Here is a 17,107-nt window from a genome sequence, read left to right as displayed (position 1 = left end):
TTTGAAACTCAATGCATAACCATCAATGTATAAAAAGGCCAACATAGAAACATGAGTTCAAGGGAATACAACTTACTATCTAGTTGTGCATTTTGAAATTGATCACTTAGAAAAGACAGTCATGTCTTTGTTCCAATTAAAGTACAAATCGAGTCAACTTGATCTAAGATCACCATTTTTTTTTTTTTTTTGATATCATTTTTTTCTTTACTTTTTCTTTTCTTTTTCTTTTTCTCTTGGAAGTGGGGCATTGGACACCATGATTTCTATTGATTTTCATTTTATTTTCATTCATGGTTGCCTTTGTATCCATTTTTGGGGTGTTTCCAAATGTTTTAAGTGAGTAGCATACATTTAAAAGCAAGAATCTTGGAGAGAGTATGTGAGTTATGTCTAACCAATGATTCAAGAATTTGGCATGGACTCACTTTGGGAAACAATTATAATAATATTAGTCAAATAAGACAAGTGGATAATAAGATTTGAGCATGACAAGGGGTCCTTCCTAAGTGAACAAAGTCTACTTTATGATTTAAACTTAAGAACTGTCCCTTTTGGTTAAACACAAGATATCTAAGAATCAATCCACATCAAGTGGTTTAGATATGGTATATTTCTCTAGGTCACATCAATAGTGGATACTTTAGTGGTTTCCCAAGTGAGGGTGTGATTATGGCTTTAAAAAAAACCTAGCGAGTTGGGTGTCAAACCTCAGAGAAGGGATCTTGGAATGCAAGTGAGATAGAAAGATTAAGAAAATAAATGAAATTGGTAATACAAAATAACGCTTTCTTGAATTCTTGCTTTGGGCAAAGAAGTGGTTGGACAGTTATTAAGTGAAAAAAAATAAGAAGTGGTTAATAACCTTAACTAACTTGTAACTAACAATTGAGGAAATGAAAATCCTTAGGCTCTCTTCCTTACCTTGGGATAATCCTTGTTATTAATATACTATCCTTGTAGTACTTAAGGCTTAATCAAGTCGTCCCAAGTCAAAATGCTTTTACCATTAAGTGTTTGGATACCTTATTAGATTTATAATCCCCAATTGTCAAATATTGAAATGAGGTGATTTATAATAAATGAATCAAGTTCTCTTTATGGGTTACTTTGAATTAAAAACAATTGTTAATGAAAGGATACATTCCAATAGAAGAACGGGAAGCCTTAGGGCATCATTTCCCCGACCTAAATACCTACTCAGTAGACATTGAATTGAAATTAACTTGAAAGAATAAAATAGAAATCAAGAAATTGAATATCAAACATTAAATCAAATCTAAAATTGCAATGATCAATGACAATAAAAATATTCAATTATACATTAAATAAAACCAATTCAAGACAAAGAAAATAAATGAAGCAAGAACAATAAAATAAGAAAATCTAACAACGAAAGTGTATCCAAGATCTCCTCTTCCCAAGTTTAACTCCAAGAACATGCAAGAACTCCCATCAAGGGAAAAAATTCGAACCCCCTTCAACAATTGTTCATTTCTCTTTTATATCCTTTCCAAGCAAGCCCTAAGTTCTATCATTTGAAAACTTTTCCCATGCAAAGACAAGGGCTCAAGAATGGACTAGAATTGGTCCCCCACTTTGGATAAACTCATTCCTCCTTTTTAAGACAATTAAAAAACCTCTCATGTGCTGCAATTGTATAAGTTTAAGGCCAAAAGGGCGGCTTCAAGTGGTAAGACCCTTATAGGGACCTTGGTAGTACCTTCATGTGTTGAAAAAACATTCATGTTTCTCAAATTTATTCCTCAGGCAAACAACCTCCAAAAATTTTGAAAATTGGTCAAATTTAAGTTTAGAAAGTCAAAAATCAAGAAAAAATTATTTGAGTTTAATTAGGCATGCCTAGCCCTTTCAACTACCTCAAAATTTTACTGGTCGTATAGGATCAATACCTAAGAACTCATTGCAATTTTGATTTTCCAGCTAAATTCGCCCTTCATTCTCACATCTGGGATGTCCCATGAGGTATCAATATCTCATTATTCAAGAAATATAATTACAAACATAAAAAAACTCAAAGAAAACATAAAAAAAGTTGGGCATACACAAGATGACCTAAAATTACCTAGTTGAAGTGTATTTTTATGATATACTCAAGCTTAAAATACGACACTTAGCTTTATTTTTATGCAAATATGACATTAATTAGGAGTTAGGGCTCTCTCTTCTCTCTAGATGGTGGAAAACAAAAATGATAGAAACCTTGACCCCGATGGAGTATTTATAAGGATCATAACTAGGCTTAAGTGTCTTGAGCCCACATAGGCTTAGGTCACTTAATTTAGCCCAAATTGGGTCCTAATTGATTAATTAACCTCAAGGGATATCTAATTAATCAATTAGCTCAATCCATATATATCATTCACTAACCCATGTGCAATCTTATGTAATTACCAAAATGTCTTTATACACATAAGTGAACCAAAAGTCAATTCAACCCTTGTAAATTGTTCTAACATGGTATATGAGCTCAAACATGGACCACTAAGACCCATAAGATATTATTGACTTCCTCATAATCCAATTATGAAGTTTATTCAACATCTTATGACAGAGATTCAACATCTCATTACAGATAATCAATTGTACTCCAATATCTTATGTAAATGATAATGAGACACAATGTGTTTGGGTTCATGACCAACTATTCATTGAGTTCAATCTCCCTATGAACTAGTGTATGAAGTCTAACAAGGAGAAAACTATTAGTCTTTCAAGATTACCTCTACTATCATTGAGTTACAAATCCTCATATTATGTAGATCAACTAATATACTTAAGCTCACAAAGAGCTTATGTTGAGTTCCACTTAAGGAACTATTATGACCATAGTTTATATGAAAACACATTCTTAGGATTACCCAAGGGACACTCTGTCTCAATCTTATAAGATATTGTAGTGTCTCTATTAAAAATACTTATTGCTATCGACTTCCATTAACAGTGACCAACCCATAGAGAACATATTATCACTTTAGGATCTCACCCATAAGTCTAAGTTACTACTAAATTGGCACAACTCAATATTCTCTCAAGGTTGAAAGACAATATAAGGAAGTAGTTTAGTGAAGTCAAGACAACTTGATAGTCTTCTGTCATAACTCACTATAGGACTTGTCTAATGTGTACACACTAGTGCACTTGCCATGTGAAACCCATCCCGATGGACAAAACCAACCATCCTTTCAAGTAGGAGGTAGTGTACTACAATTTTTAATGGATCGCCTAAGTCCATAAATCGACTATGAACAAATCATCTTTCCAAGGAACTCATGACTTAGATCTTCTATACAACTCCTAATGTACCCAAGTTATAAACAATGCAAGAGACACTAAACAAGAATACATAAAGCACAATGCATGGAATAAAGATAGATAAAAGTGAAACTAGAATATCATTAAATAATAATGAATCCTAAATTTGTTACATTATGTCATGCTTTTAAGGGTTCTATACTAATAGGAATGAAGTAATACGAATTCCCTACAATTGGTTATCAGGTAGTTATGACTTCACTAAGTTGATATACTATATTATTTCTCAACCTTAAGAGAATTTTGAGCTTCTATAAAATTGCAATGGCTTTGACTTATAAGTGAATTCCTAAAGTGATCATATATTCCTAATGAATGGGTTAATGATGATAAAAGTTGATAGTAATAAGTATTCTCAATGGAAGTGTTATGATATCTCGTGAGCTGTGAGATAGTGTAGCCTCTTAGGTAATCCAATGACATGCTATAATGAAACTTGTGGCCATAACAATTCATTAAGTGAAATTTGACATATGCTCTTATCAGTAATCTTGAGAGGCTAATATATTTCACCTTGTTAGATTAGAAAGACCAATTTGTAGGGAGACTATATACAATGGATAGAACACATACTCAAGTTCTATCTCATTGTAATAAACATAGGGTATTGGAGTACAATTGACTCGTAATAGTAGGATGTTTGAAAAAGCCAATGTTGTCCTAAGGGTGATCAATTGATTTTTCTGATTTGTAGAATCAAAACACAATTTATAACCTAATTCACTATGCTAGAGTAGTTTGTACCCGATTAAAAGTGGTTTTAGTACAAACTACTGTAGTATAGTGGTTTTTAGGTGTCGTCCACTAAAATGGATTGTTCTTGGTAATTAAGGCTTGAATGAGAGGAGAAAAAACGATTGTGATCAAGTGAAATTGATTTGAAAATTCATGGTGAAAAATCAATTTAACAATGGTCTCAAATTGAGAAGAACAATGAAATGTAAAATAGAAGAAAATTAATAGGAAATGAAATTCTCAGAGTTAGGATTTTCTAGAAAACAATTTCGATGGTGAATAGATGTTGAGATCTAATTTTCATCAAGTTATATTGAAAACCTAAATTCTCATCTAAACCAAATTTGGATGTAGTTTTAGGTTTAGATCTAATTTCTCTTCAAATTAAGTTATTTAATCCAAGAGATCAATTCAAATTATATATTCAATTCATCTTAAATTATCTTCCAATGATTCACACAATACAACTATTCAATTTAATCAAATTTAGCTTTAAGAATTTAATGACTCTACCTAGTTTGTATTGTGGTAATCATCCAAGATAATTTGAAGAGAAAAATCCCCAAAATTCAATTAATCAATCAATTAGATCAAATTAACTTTGTAATTAAAGTTCATTTCTTTAATTCACCATAGATCTTGCCTCTAGATCCTCCTTTCTCTGAGAAAAATGAGATTCAACCACTCATGCTTGGAGATTTGGTCTCACAAGGCATGTTTGGCTAGTGAGAAAATGAATGAAAATAGAGAATTCTATTGAGAGAGAAAATCTAAAATTTTCTACAATTAGAAGTGTCTAAAAAAAGTTTTTTTTTTATGAGAAAATCAAGTTTCTATTTATAGGCCAAGGTCAAGTGGACACTTGGCATCATCTAAGAGATTTTCCAAAAGCTTCTTCATCAAGCAATCTGGAGTTTAATAATAAAAGGGTCATTTTTCAAAAGCTCATGCAATTTCACATGATTGTGCGAAATCAAAAATGCAATAGTAGTAATTTACATATTCTTAGAGCAATTCGCATGACTGTGCGAAATTTTCCCATGATCATGCGAAATAGAAATATTAAATTTTTAAGCTTTCTTTTGTCATTTATTTCATTTCCTTCTTCTTTTTCTACTTCAACTACCTCCAAATCAACTCAAATCCCAGTTCAAACTTATTGCATTACTTCTTTCATTATGTATTTGGATCATTATCAACATTATTTGTTCTCTTCAATTTGATTCATCTCTTTTGTCACCAATTTATCAAATTTATACCTTGAAATTACTCCAAAACTTCATAAAACTTGTTAGTAACTCTTGCAAGGGCAACAACATGTTAATCAAGTGTTTTAGGCATAATTACTACTCAAAAGATGTGAAACTCGTGAGAATTATTATCTAAAATATGCTCTTTTTGAGTAGTAATCAATGGGTCCCAATGGTCCCCACTTGAACTCATATATCTTGATGGTACGGTTTATGAGGGTTGGATTGGTTCTTGATTCACTTATGTGAGTAAGAGTGTTTCGATAAATACTCAAGGTTACATAAGGGTTAATGAACAATATATCTAGATTAGGCTAATTAAGACTTTTTTTGGACTAGATTAAGTGACTTAAGCCCAAGATGAGTTCAAGTCACTTAAGCCCAATGGGAAACCTATAAATTCCCCTTGAGGGGTCAAAGTTTTAGACTTTTGCCTCTTCCATTATCTCCCACACTTTCAGAGAGAGAACTCTAACCTCCAACCTCTTGGGATTTCCACCATCTCAATGCCTAGATTCAAGGATGAGTCATCCAATGGAATCTTAGTGGGTTCATGAGACTTTCAATGACTACCACACATTTGAAAACATTATTTATCACAAAAAATCAATCTAGAAACATCTAGATCTTGGTAAGCACTTCTAATTTATAAATCTAGATTTTGTTTTTGTTTTAAATGTTATTTTACTTCAATTGCTAGGATTTAGATAACCCCAAGAAGTTTTTGCATGCACCTAACGAGATACATGGTTGGAGCAGAGTGATATGGAGTCCCTAAACTTCTTTCTTTCCTAAGAAGAAAAAAAAGATATTCATTCAAAAAATGAACAAAGTTTAAAGGCTTCATCAAATAGTTATCAATAGGAAAATGAAGATGATTATGAAGAAATCCTTCATCCTATCAGAAATTCAAAGTAATTTATGATTACCTTTAATAAATGTTCCATCAAAAGTAAGATTTGGCTCAAACTATAATGGCCTTTAAGAAAAGTTTTACCAAAAGTAAGATTCACTTCAACTTCTAAGACAAAAGTCAAGTCATCTCTACCTTTAAGTCAGAAGTTCTATAGATCTTCACTAAAAGAAATATTCATCTCAGTTTTTAAGACAAAAGTCAAAAGAGTTGCAGTAAAAAAAAAAAATTTACTATTCATTATTCATGTCACGAGAAAAATTGCAATTCAATTCACATGTTTCTTAAGATTTGTATTTAAAGATTTTTGCCCTCAATCTGAAGGTAAAGGTTTTTCTCGTCCATTTCTTCATTAACTTTTAATCCTTCTTTGTCTCTATCCTCCCTGAATATGAGAAAAAGAATTCTCTTTCTAAGTCATCTTATAAGTTATTTCTCCATGTAAGATATTTCTTTAAGATATGAAGATGTTTTCATATCAGGTTTTAATGTTCATGTTTTCCTATTTTATGTTTTTTTTTTTAATTTTGAATTTTAGCATAATTTACTTTTCATTATTTACTCACATTATCCCAAGTGGTTTCCTAGTGCTTTAAAAACTAAAGGATTCTTTAGGTTGCTCTAAAGAGCTCTAAATTTTCTTAAAGGACTGAAAACTTAATTTAGAGAGCTAGGTTGCTAGAGGCTATAGTTTTATGAATCTTGCAAAAACTCACGATTGAGGAAATCAAGGACTAAATTGTTTTCTCCTTAAATATAATCAATTTGAAAATAAAAATATATAAAATAGTTTTCTATCTAGCAAAAATATTCTTTAGAAACTATATTCTTAACATTTTTTGTAAAACTAATTTTGTTGATTTGCAATCAACATGTACTAAAAAAATTTTGGTTTAAAAGGTCATCTTGAAATTTTAAGTTACATAAAATAGTGCTTAAAATCTCTTTTTTGATACTACAATAATCAAGTTGGGCTTGGTTCCAAGTCCATAGGTGAACTTTACTAATCTTTCTTTGTCACCATTGTTTGCTTAAAAATCCATTCATTACATATTTTTGAAGTATCAATCTCAACAATATTAAAGGTTATAAAGCCAACTAAGTTAAGGCATGACAAGGTCTTAACTTTGGTTTTAATAAATTTAATAATTTTGGTATTATCCTCATTCTATGGAAGTGGATCCTTCTTAAGTCTTTGACTTAATGGTGCACAAATCTAACTTAAATCTTTGATAAAATTTGAAACATAATTGAGACTTCCTAAGAAAAGTTGTAATTGTTGCTTATCCTTAATCTCATTAGAAAACTTATCAACAAATTGAATTGATCTTTGAATAGGAGTTATAGTTCCTTTATAGATATGATGAGCCAAAAACTTAATCTTAGTTTGGAAAAGATTCATTTTAGAGGTCGATATATGTAAACTATTTTCCTTGACAGTTTGAATGAACTTATTGAGGTGCTTCAAATGTTCTTCTATGGATGAAGAGAAAAGTAAAACATCATCAATATAAATAAAGAGAAATTTTGTCTTATTCATTATATTTTGGAATTCTAAAGGTGCATGGTTAAGTCTAAATGGTATTACATTCCATTAAGAATTTCCAAAAGATATGTTGAAAGTTGTTTTATATATATCTTTTTCAACGCTTTGGATTTGCCAAATCCTAACTTTATATTAAACTTAGAGAAATTTTAGACTTAATCTTTGAAGATGGTCTTTCTTTATAATAGGATACCTAATCCATCTTTATACTTCATTAAGGGATCTGTAATTGATTACAAGTCTTAGGCTCCTTTTTCTAGTTTTGCATGTTTTTAAACATGAAAGGCAAAATAGTTCCGAGGGAATTTAGATTTTTTATTAATTTTTTATCAAGAAGTACTTGAATTTCTCGTTTAGAAAATGAACTTCTTATTCATTTGAATTGGTCCTGTCTTTGTGAGAATGTCCTTTTCTCTAAATTTTGGGTTATAGGATAATTCCACCTCATGCTTATTCCTATGCCAAAATGCAGTAGGGAATTTTGAATAGACTTCTTTAATCAATTTTTCTCTAAATCTTTGGATGGTTTCTTAAATCTTCTTAATATTTAATTGATCTTCAATTCTCTTATAACTAATTTATTTGATTAAAAATTTAATATGGTTATCCTTAACTTTAATTCTTTTGAAAATGATTGTAGATCTTAATTCATTCATATTTCTTTTATCTGAAGGATAAGCAAATTAAAAAAGGATCTCCTCATTTAGGAGTTATGTTCTTATAACTTGGGTGTCTACTCTAGTGGTTAGACACAAATTTTAAATTTTAGTCTCATTTTAACATAATTTTTGTTAAAACTATGTCTTTATATCATCTAAATTCAAGATTAAAACAAACTTAATAAAGGGTTGTTGGATGCATATCCATTTATTACAAATATGTGTTTTAGACAATTTGTAATTAATCTTAAAGCGCTAACAATTTGTAATTCTAAAATCAACTCTTGCTCTTTAGTGATAACATTTATGATTTAAAGTGATAGTCATAGAATACATTCTTCCTAATCATTAGAACTTTAACTTAATGGTAAAATATTTCATGACAAAATTTATCTTTCATAGTATGAGATTTATATTTAGTAATGAAATTTTAATCGTAGATAAAAAAAAAATATCACTAACTCTTACATTTGTTGTTGTGCGTATTAATGAAGAATTTGATGTTTAATGGTAGAAACAAAAGCATATATATCAAGTATAAATATATCACAAAAGATGTTGAAATTGAGTTCAAATTTGATAGGTGAGAACATTAAATTCTAGATATCTTATGAAACCACTCAAAGCTAATATATTCAAAAAATTGAAGATAATGCTTTTATAATCACTTTAAGTTTGGTTTAAGGGAGATTATTGAAAATATTAATTCATTATTAAATTACGAAAGTAATTAGGATTATAAGGAATCTTATCTATTTCAAGTTCTTTTAAAAATTTTATTTAGACTATGTTTGTTTCTTAAAAAAATATGAAAGAAAATGTAAGGGAAAGAAAATAAATATAACATTTGAAAGAAAACAAAAAATAAAGGAAAATAAAAAATATATTCAAAATGAATTAATTTTTTATGTTTTTTAAAATTTGTTTCACTTATTTTCTTTTACTATATAAAAATTAAATAATTTAAAATATATATAACTTTTAAGAAATTTTCATTATATTTAATTTTCTTTTATATTTTTTATAGGAAAATCAAAAAAGAGAAAATAATTTTTTTATCATTTTTTTCATTTCTTGGTATTTTTGGAACCAAACATAGCACGATCCGTATTCATTATTAATATGATTATACAATGAATAAATAAAATTTTAACTTATAGGATATTATTATTTCCCAACAAGTAGATGTCGACAATGCAGAAGAATAGACTTTGATTTGTTTAAAAAATAGGATTGATAATTGTACACAAAGCATCAATAATAGAATCAAGGAGAACTCAATTTGCAGACGAAATGAGTTGTGCGTGTGACATCCACGTGTTAATTGAGGTGGGAGGAAGCTGCCATCTGTCGCCCCCTTCGACGCCATCACTTAATCATTGTACCTTGCTTTCAAATTGTAGTCATTAAGGTGTAATTTGAAAATTATTTTTTTTATCCTTCATAAGAGAAAATAGTTGTTTTTTAAAATAAATTTCAAATAAATTTTTTCTTATAAAATATTTTGAATAATCATTGAAACTATAGAAAAAAAATTATTTTTATTTTCTATATATAAATATATACTCCCGGGAATTCCTCATAGAAATCAATTTTTTAAAAATATTTTCCAAAAATAACAAAAATATTTTTATTTTTATTATTTTAAAACTCTTTTCAAAATCATTCCCCGGGCCTCAATCATTTGATGGACTTCCAATCCATCTTTGGTCCTTCCTGGATGATGTATGTTAAAGGAATGCCTCTCGAGAGCATGCCAAATGCTCATTGAAAAACAGATTGAAATGTCATGTTTGTTTGTTATATTTTCTATATATATATTGAAAATGAAAAAAAAAAAAAAGGAAGGATATTTTATTTTCAATTTTGGCTTGTGAAAGAAATATTTTAAGATTTTTTTAAAATAATTTTATTTTCCAAAACCCTTTAAAACTGTACTACCAATTCAATTTTTTTTCTCCTAAAACACAAAACAACTCTCTTTTTATTTTTTATTATACAACACTTTCAAAACAAATTATAATTTTAAAAATAAAAACACTAAGGGTTGTTTGGGAAGTATTTTCAAAAATAGTTTTAAAAAATAATTTTTAAGAACAAGTTTTAAAAATTATCCCCTAATATTTTGTAGAATAAAAGTCCAATTTGAAACTTAAAATATTTTATCCCATAATTATATATTGATATAATTATTTTTTAAATAAAATTTAAAAAATAAGTAAAAATTATATAAAATAAAGGATTAATTGATTAAAAAGATCCCAACAAATTTGTAAAATTAACCTTCCTCATTGTTGAACTTGAAAGTAATTCATTTTTTACATAAATAAATTTCAACTTTTTTATTATTTACATGTTTGTTTAAAAAAAATGTTACTTTTACAAGAAAAATATGAGAGATTTTTGTCAAAAATAGGTATTTTTTATATTAAAAAAATGAAATGGTTAGTTTTTTTAAAATGAGGAAAATTTTATCCCTTTTAATACGATATCCCTAAAATAAAACACATTATTTTTTGTTTTTAATGATAAAAAAAAAAGACTTTGATTGTTAAACGTGTTGTTGTAATTTTTTTTTTGGAGAACCTGAAACTATTTTTGAAAAGCCAAACAGCCCTTAAAAACACAAATTTATATCGATTAATTCAAAAACACTAAATTTTTTTAATGTGCAAAATTTTAAACTTTTGAGTCTTTTGAATGAATTTAAAAATTTGAAATTGCAGTGAGGACAAAAATGTAAGTTGGAACTACACCTTTGATGAGGCAATTATTGTTTCAACAGTTCTCCTGCATCTTGCCAATGAGAATCTGCCACGTCAAAAAAGAAGGGTTGTTTGGTAATTGGACCACATTGCATCAGCTGACATGAAAGCACTACCCTCTTCCGTCTTCTCCATGACGTGGCTGCAGTTCCAATTATAGAGTATTACTCTGAATTTTGCATTTTATTTATAATCCTACTTTTTTTAATACGATTTTTCATAAAAAAAATTAAATAAATAAAAATTAAAATTTTTTTTATTAAAGATAAAATTAATATATTTCATTTCTATATATAATTTTTAAATTTTAATAAAAAAAGAAATGATTACAAAATGGACACGTGTATTTTAATATTCTAATATTAATTTTTTGGACATTTTTTAATTGCAGTTTATAATTAAATTTCAAAATATTTTCACAACCTCAAATACATACTCTATACTTTTTCAAGCATAAAAAATATTAAATATCCTTTCAATGAACCATAATTTTAACCATTAATAGAACAATAAAATATTAAAAATACAAAAGTGGGTCCACTTTTAAAAACAATACAAAAACCAAAAAAAAAATAAATTAAATTTAATACTCACAAGTGGATCACAAACAGTCAGATTCAGATTTGTCTTACAGATTTGATGCACTCTAAGTTTAAATTTAAATTAAAAAAAATTAGAAATAGAATATTAATAAGGATGATGGAGCGCCCTTAATAGAAAGTGGAGGCGCCCATATCAGAAATATGGCCTCTTTTTGAAATATAATCACCGTCAAAGGACTCAAAAATAAAAAAGAGTCAAAAGAATTTTACTTTTATTAAATAATATATTCCTTGCAATTAATAGTAAATACCTTGTCTCCGTCGTATGTATGAGTACGACAAAGCCGTCTTTACGGTGTTGAAAGTCAAGACACTCAACGAGACTTCCGGGCACACGTCTTTCGTTTTTTATTTCATGCCGTTCTACTTTTCTATATTTCTACTTTACTGCCTGTTGCTTACACGCTTTTCTAATTTCACCCCTGATTTTTGGTAGACCCTCATGAAAAATAATTATAATAAGTTACCCCTAGACATAATTAAGAGTACGTTTGTTTTTTAATTTTTTTATTGAAGTAATTTATTTTCATATTTTAAATTATTTATTTTTTATGATTTATTATAATTTTTGTATTAAATAAAAAAAGTCAAAATATTTAATTTTTTTAAATAAAAAAAGTAATATGATTTTTTTAATACTTAATAAAATAAAATATTATAAAAACAGAGAACTTAATACTTAATATTATTAAATATTAAGTTTTATTTAGTTAAGTAAAAAAAAACCACCTAATACACCAATAAATATATATGAGTAAATTAAATAAGATTTAAATAGTTGGATTTGAAATTAAGTGTCACATATTTTAAACATGTATTAATACACGTATTTGTTACATACAAGTAACCATTTTATTAAAAAATCTGACATGGTCTTGGATTTAATCATCGTTGTTTCTAAATTTTCAATTAAAAACATGATGAGAAATCACTAATTCGATTGAATTTTTAGATTTATTTATCATTGTGTTTCGAGTTTTAGACAATATTAGATCATTTAAGATTGCTTAATTATAACAATATATACCTTTTTCACAAGGGAAAAATTTATGGATTTTGTGATGAAGGATTAATGTAATTGAAATAATTAGGAATCATTAATGATTTTGAACAATTTAATGTGATTGTATTTGGTATGGAATTTGTACTAGAAAATTGGTCAAGACTAAAGTGAGATTATATATTGGAAAATAATAAAAAATGATTTTGAATTTTTTTATTTATTTATTTTTTAATAAGTGCATGCCACGCATCAAGTCGAGCGGCCGGTCGTTCCTTTGGGTTGTTCGGTTCTGCGTGCTTTGAATTTGGTTACAAATTCTTTAAGAAAAAGAAAACTATGTGAAAAAAAAAAATGTATATATATATTTCATGGGCCGTTGAAGTTACCAAATATTTTTGGGATTGATCTATTATTTGGTTAGTGAGCCGGATATTATTTTTAAATTAATAAAAACTCATAAATGATAAAAGGAAAAAGGTAAGAAAAAAAAATGGAAGAGAAAATATTAAAATATTATCTTTAAAAAAGTGGAAAAGTTTGATGGTTTTTATGAGTAAATGGTGGGTTCTTTCTTGGATTCAATTAGAACCCAAATTGAATTACAAAGTGATTAATTTTTGCTAGGGTTGTAACGGGTTGATTAGATTGATGAGTTTCAGTTAATTAAAATTAAACTTAGATATATTTTTTAAAAAGATATAATTATAATTTGTTTTTAAAAAAAATCTAAAAAAATAATAAACATTATAAAAATATTAAATCATATTCTAGATTAAAGTTGTTTGACCTTAACTCAAGATCAATTCAAATTAAATTTGAGTTGAGAAAACTTAAGTTAAGCTCAACTTGGATATTGAAATTGTTTGTTAGAACCTATTTAAATATTAGACCAGACACGAATTAAATCAAACTAACCTACCTAAGTTGTATCCTTAATTCCCATATTTTTTTTTTTCATTTTATAAAATTAAATTGCCAAATTTCAAAAATCCCAAACTTTCACCAACTTTTTTCATATTTTATGTGATTGCCCAAACCTTTTTCAAGTGGATTCTTTTATTATTTTTTTAATATTTTTAAAATCTTAATTAAATAAAAATATGCTTTATTTATCTCATTTGAGAAAAATAATATCCCATGTTAAAAACTTGACTCAAATATTTTTAAAAGCTGTATATTATTAAACATACGTCATGAATTAAATTACAAATACAATGAACTTCAACATTAAAAAATATTAAAAATTCCTTAAATTATTATTTAAAAATCTTAACATTCATGCACTTATCTTCCGTCCTTTAGGGTATAACCTAAGAAGACTAATGTTACATTTAAGAATTAATTTTTTTTATTAATGTATATTTTTGGGAACATATTTGGATATGGTTTAGATATTTTTATATTTGTATATTTATATTCAACACATTATTATTAATGATATAGGAGCCATTGACTTTCCATAAAAATAAAAGTGGGGTATAACGTAATAATGAAAAGAAGAGGGGTAGGAGTGCAAAGTTTAGAAAGCCATTAACAAATATCCATTCTTACAGGGGTAGATCCATCATCCATGCGTATCGGGATGCTAAATCTACCGAAAATCTTTTCTTTGAAAAATATTAGCAATGTAAAAAAAAAAATTCAAAAAATTCAAAAAAAGAAAAAAACAAAGAAAAATTTAAAAAAATTGAAGACAGTGGGGTCCAGTTGAAAGCCTCTTTGCTTCTTCCTTCTTCTCCTGCCTCTATTCATTCATTCATTCATTTGCTTCAATCTGAGTAAATTGGGGTTGTGTACATGACTTCAGCTCAAATTCATTCCTTTCCACACCGACAGACTCTTTCCTCCATTCCTTGCTTTCTACACAGAGGAAATCAAAATCCCACCACTGGTTTTCTGCAGATGCTTCAGATTGGTTTGAGGGTCACCACCACCACCACCACCACCACCATAACCCTTGTTTCTTTGCTCGCTTCCTTAGTAAGTTATGCCTTATTTTATTTTATTTTATTTTTTGAAATAAATCCTTTCCATTTTTTTTTTTTTTGGGGTTTTGCGTGTATGGTTTTGTTGATTTGCTTAGAGCTTGAAAAGGTATTTTTTTTTTCTTTTTTTTTTTTTTGTGTGTTTAAATCCTTGCAGTGTTTGCATTCAATCATTCCTTATTTTTCGGTCACTGGGCTTTATTCACTTTCCATTTATTTCTGGAGGTGATGATTTCCCAAGATTTTCTTTGAATTATTTTTTTTCCAATATTTCTGCCTTTAATTTCTTGGGAAGTTTGGGTTATTTTCATCGGTTGTATTTGCTTTTTGATTGAATTGTTGGATTTTTTTTTCTTGAAGAGAGACGGTATTCGAGACTATGAGTATTTTGTTGTTTGGTTTGCTGAGAAACTTTGAGAAAAGAGAAGTGATAAAAAAAGAAAAGTCTGAACCTTTATTCTTGGTCGGTTTTATCCGAAGAGAAGTCTCCATTCAACTTAGCATATTTGGGTCGAGGTTTCCACTCTTCAGGAATAAAAGTAGAAAAAAAAAAACGTAATTATTTTCATTTTCTTTTCTTATTTTCACTTTTCTCTGCAACCAAACAGAGGTCTTTTGTTTTTGTTTGATTCATGTGTTTCTGTTCATATCTGTTCGTTTAGAAGATATGGGTCTTCGTTAAAATCTGATGTTTTATACTCTGGATGACAAGTGTTTGATTTAATACTTGGCTGCAGTCCGGATATATCTATCCCTTTTATCATATGATCTGTGTGCATTTTTCTTTGCAAAGTTTTAGACTCTTTTACTGAAAGGTCTAGGCTTTGGGGGCTTGTGTTTATACAGTGTGAGATTTCTTATTTATGAAATGGATGAAAGAAAGATTATTGTTTGCGGTTTTTTTGGTTCATCCTTTGAGTTATTGTATAATCAAAAAGGAGTATTTGCTTTCCCTACAAATTAATTCAGCATTTTGCTTGTTTTAGGATTTTTTTTCTATTTGTTCTGAGTTTTGGAAGTGTTTTATGTGTTAGTGTTTGATTAATTCTTACTAGGAAATGGATTTTTGATGAAATAAAGGATTATTGATCAGGTATCCTGGGATTCTCGATTCCTTTGAATTATAATATAGTAACAAGGAGAATTATGATCCTTTGAAATGTTTTGTTTTCGAGGATTTCTTGGCTTCAAGCGGATCTTGATGTGAAAAGGACTTCCAATAAAGTGAATGATTTTGGTTTGGTTTATATTTTAATTTCCTTTCTTCTCAAATAACCAGGCTATCACGGTCGGACCTCATTCAGAATAGACTATTTTGCGGGAGTTTTGTTGGTATCAGATGAGTAATATGTGTCATGTTTGTGATGCAAAGTTGACAAATTCGAGGGAGGACAAGGATAAACACAAGAATGAGAATTCACTAAAATTAAATGGAGATCCCATTAGTTCTTGTAAATTGTGTGGGCAGAAGCACCATCAAGAAGCATTAAAATGGGATGATTTGAGTTCTTATCCTTCACGGATATCAAGTCCACCAATTTCATTGACAAGCAGTGATAGTACCGTCTCAAGCTGCAGTAAATCCCTCCTCTTCTTGTTATTCTTTTATGTGTTTTGAATTTTTGGTTGAATAGAATCAATGGATTAGTCCTCTGCTATGCATATAACTATCATCATAATAACCTTCTTCTCCTTTCCACCTTTTCAGGTGAATTTTCAGTTGATATAAATTCATATGGAAGGTATTTTTGTTAGCCCCCACTTGTGGGAAAAAAGCTATTTTGAGTTATGTGCAATATTTTTCTTGTAAGTGCTAGCTTAACCCTTTTTTTTCCTTTTCTTTTGATTCTTGTTAGGGTTAATCAAGATGAAAGTACTGCAGAAAGCAGAACTGAGGATGCTAGTTCTAGTCTAAATGGACATTTGCAGAACTCAAACATGGCAACTCAAGCAGATGGAATTGATAGATCCAACACACTAATAGAAAACAGCCTTAAGAATAATGGACACATGGGAAGAGATGTGGAAATCAGCGGAACTAATGATGGTCAAGAAGGAAGAGATACTGGTGTTTTTAAAACTAATGGATTCTCCAAAGTAGGAACTGATATTTCTTATGATAATGAGAAGGATGCCATAATTTGGGAACCCCCGGAACCAGAGGATGACATGGAGTGTAGCATGGCTAATAGTGATGACGACGATGAGTTTGGTGATGGTACGAAATGGGGAGAGCCAAGTTCCTTGTGTAGCTTTGGAGAAGAAGGCAGCGGGAGCTACAAGTTTAGGGATGAAAAACAAAAGGCAATGGAA

At 28.7% G+C, this 17,107-nt stretch overlaps 1 protein-coding gene across 1 annotated transcript; it reads left to right on the top strand.

The window, feature by feature from the left end:
• Positions 1-14,564: 14,564 nt before the first annotated feature.
• LOC117905507 (putative 1-phosphatidylinositol-3-phosphate 5-kinase FAB1D) lies at positions 14,565-17,107 on the top strand (the record flags this gene model as incomplete). Its single annotated transcript, XM_034818418.1, has 4 exons — positions 14,565-14,789; positions 16,074-16,371; positions 16,503-16,536; positions 16,651-17,107. Coding segments are annotated over exons 2-4 (729 nt in total), but the record flags the coding sequence as incomplete, so codon positions are not given.

This window comes from Vitis riparia, chromosome 18 (assembly GCF_004353265.1).
Source record: "Vitis riparia cultivar Riparia Gloire de Montpellier isolate 1030 chromosome 18, EGFV_Vit.rip_1.0, whole genome shotgun sequence".
Classification (NCBI taxonomy): Eukaryota; Viridiplantae; Streptophyta; class Magnoliopsida; order Vitales; family Vitaceae; genus Vitis; species Vitis riparia.
This window is presented reverse-complemented; position numbering and strand designations above follow the sequence as displayed.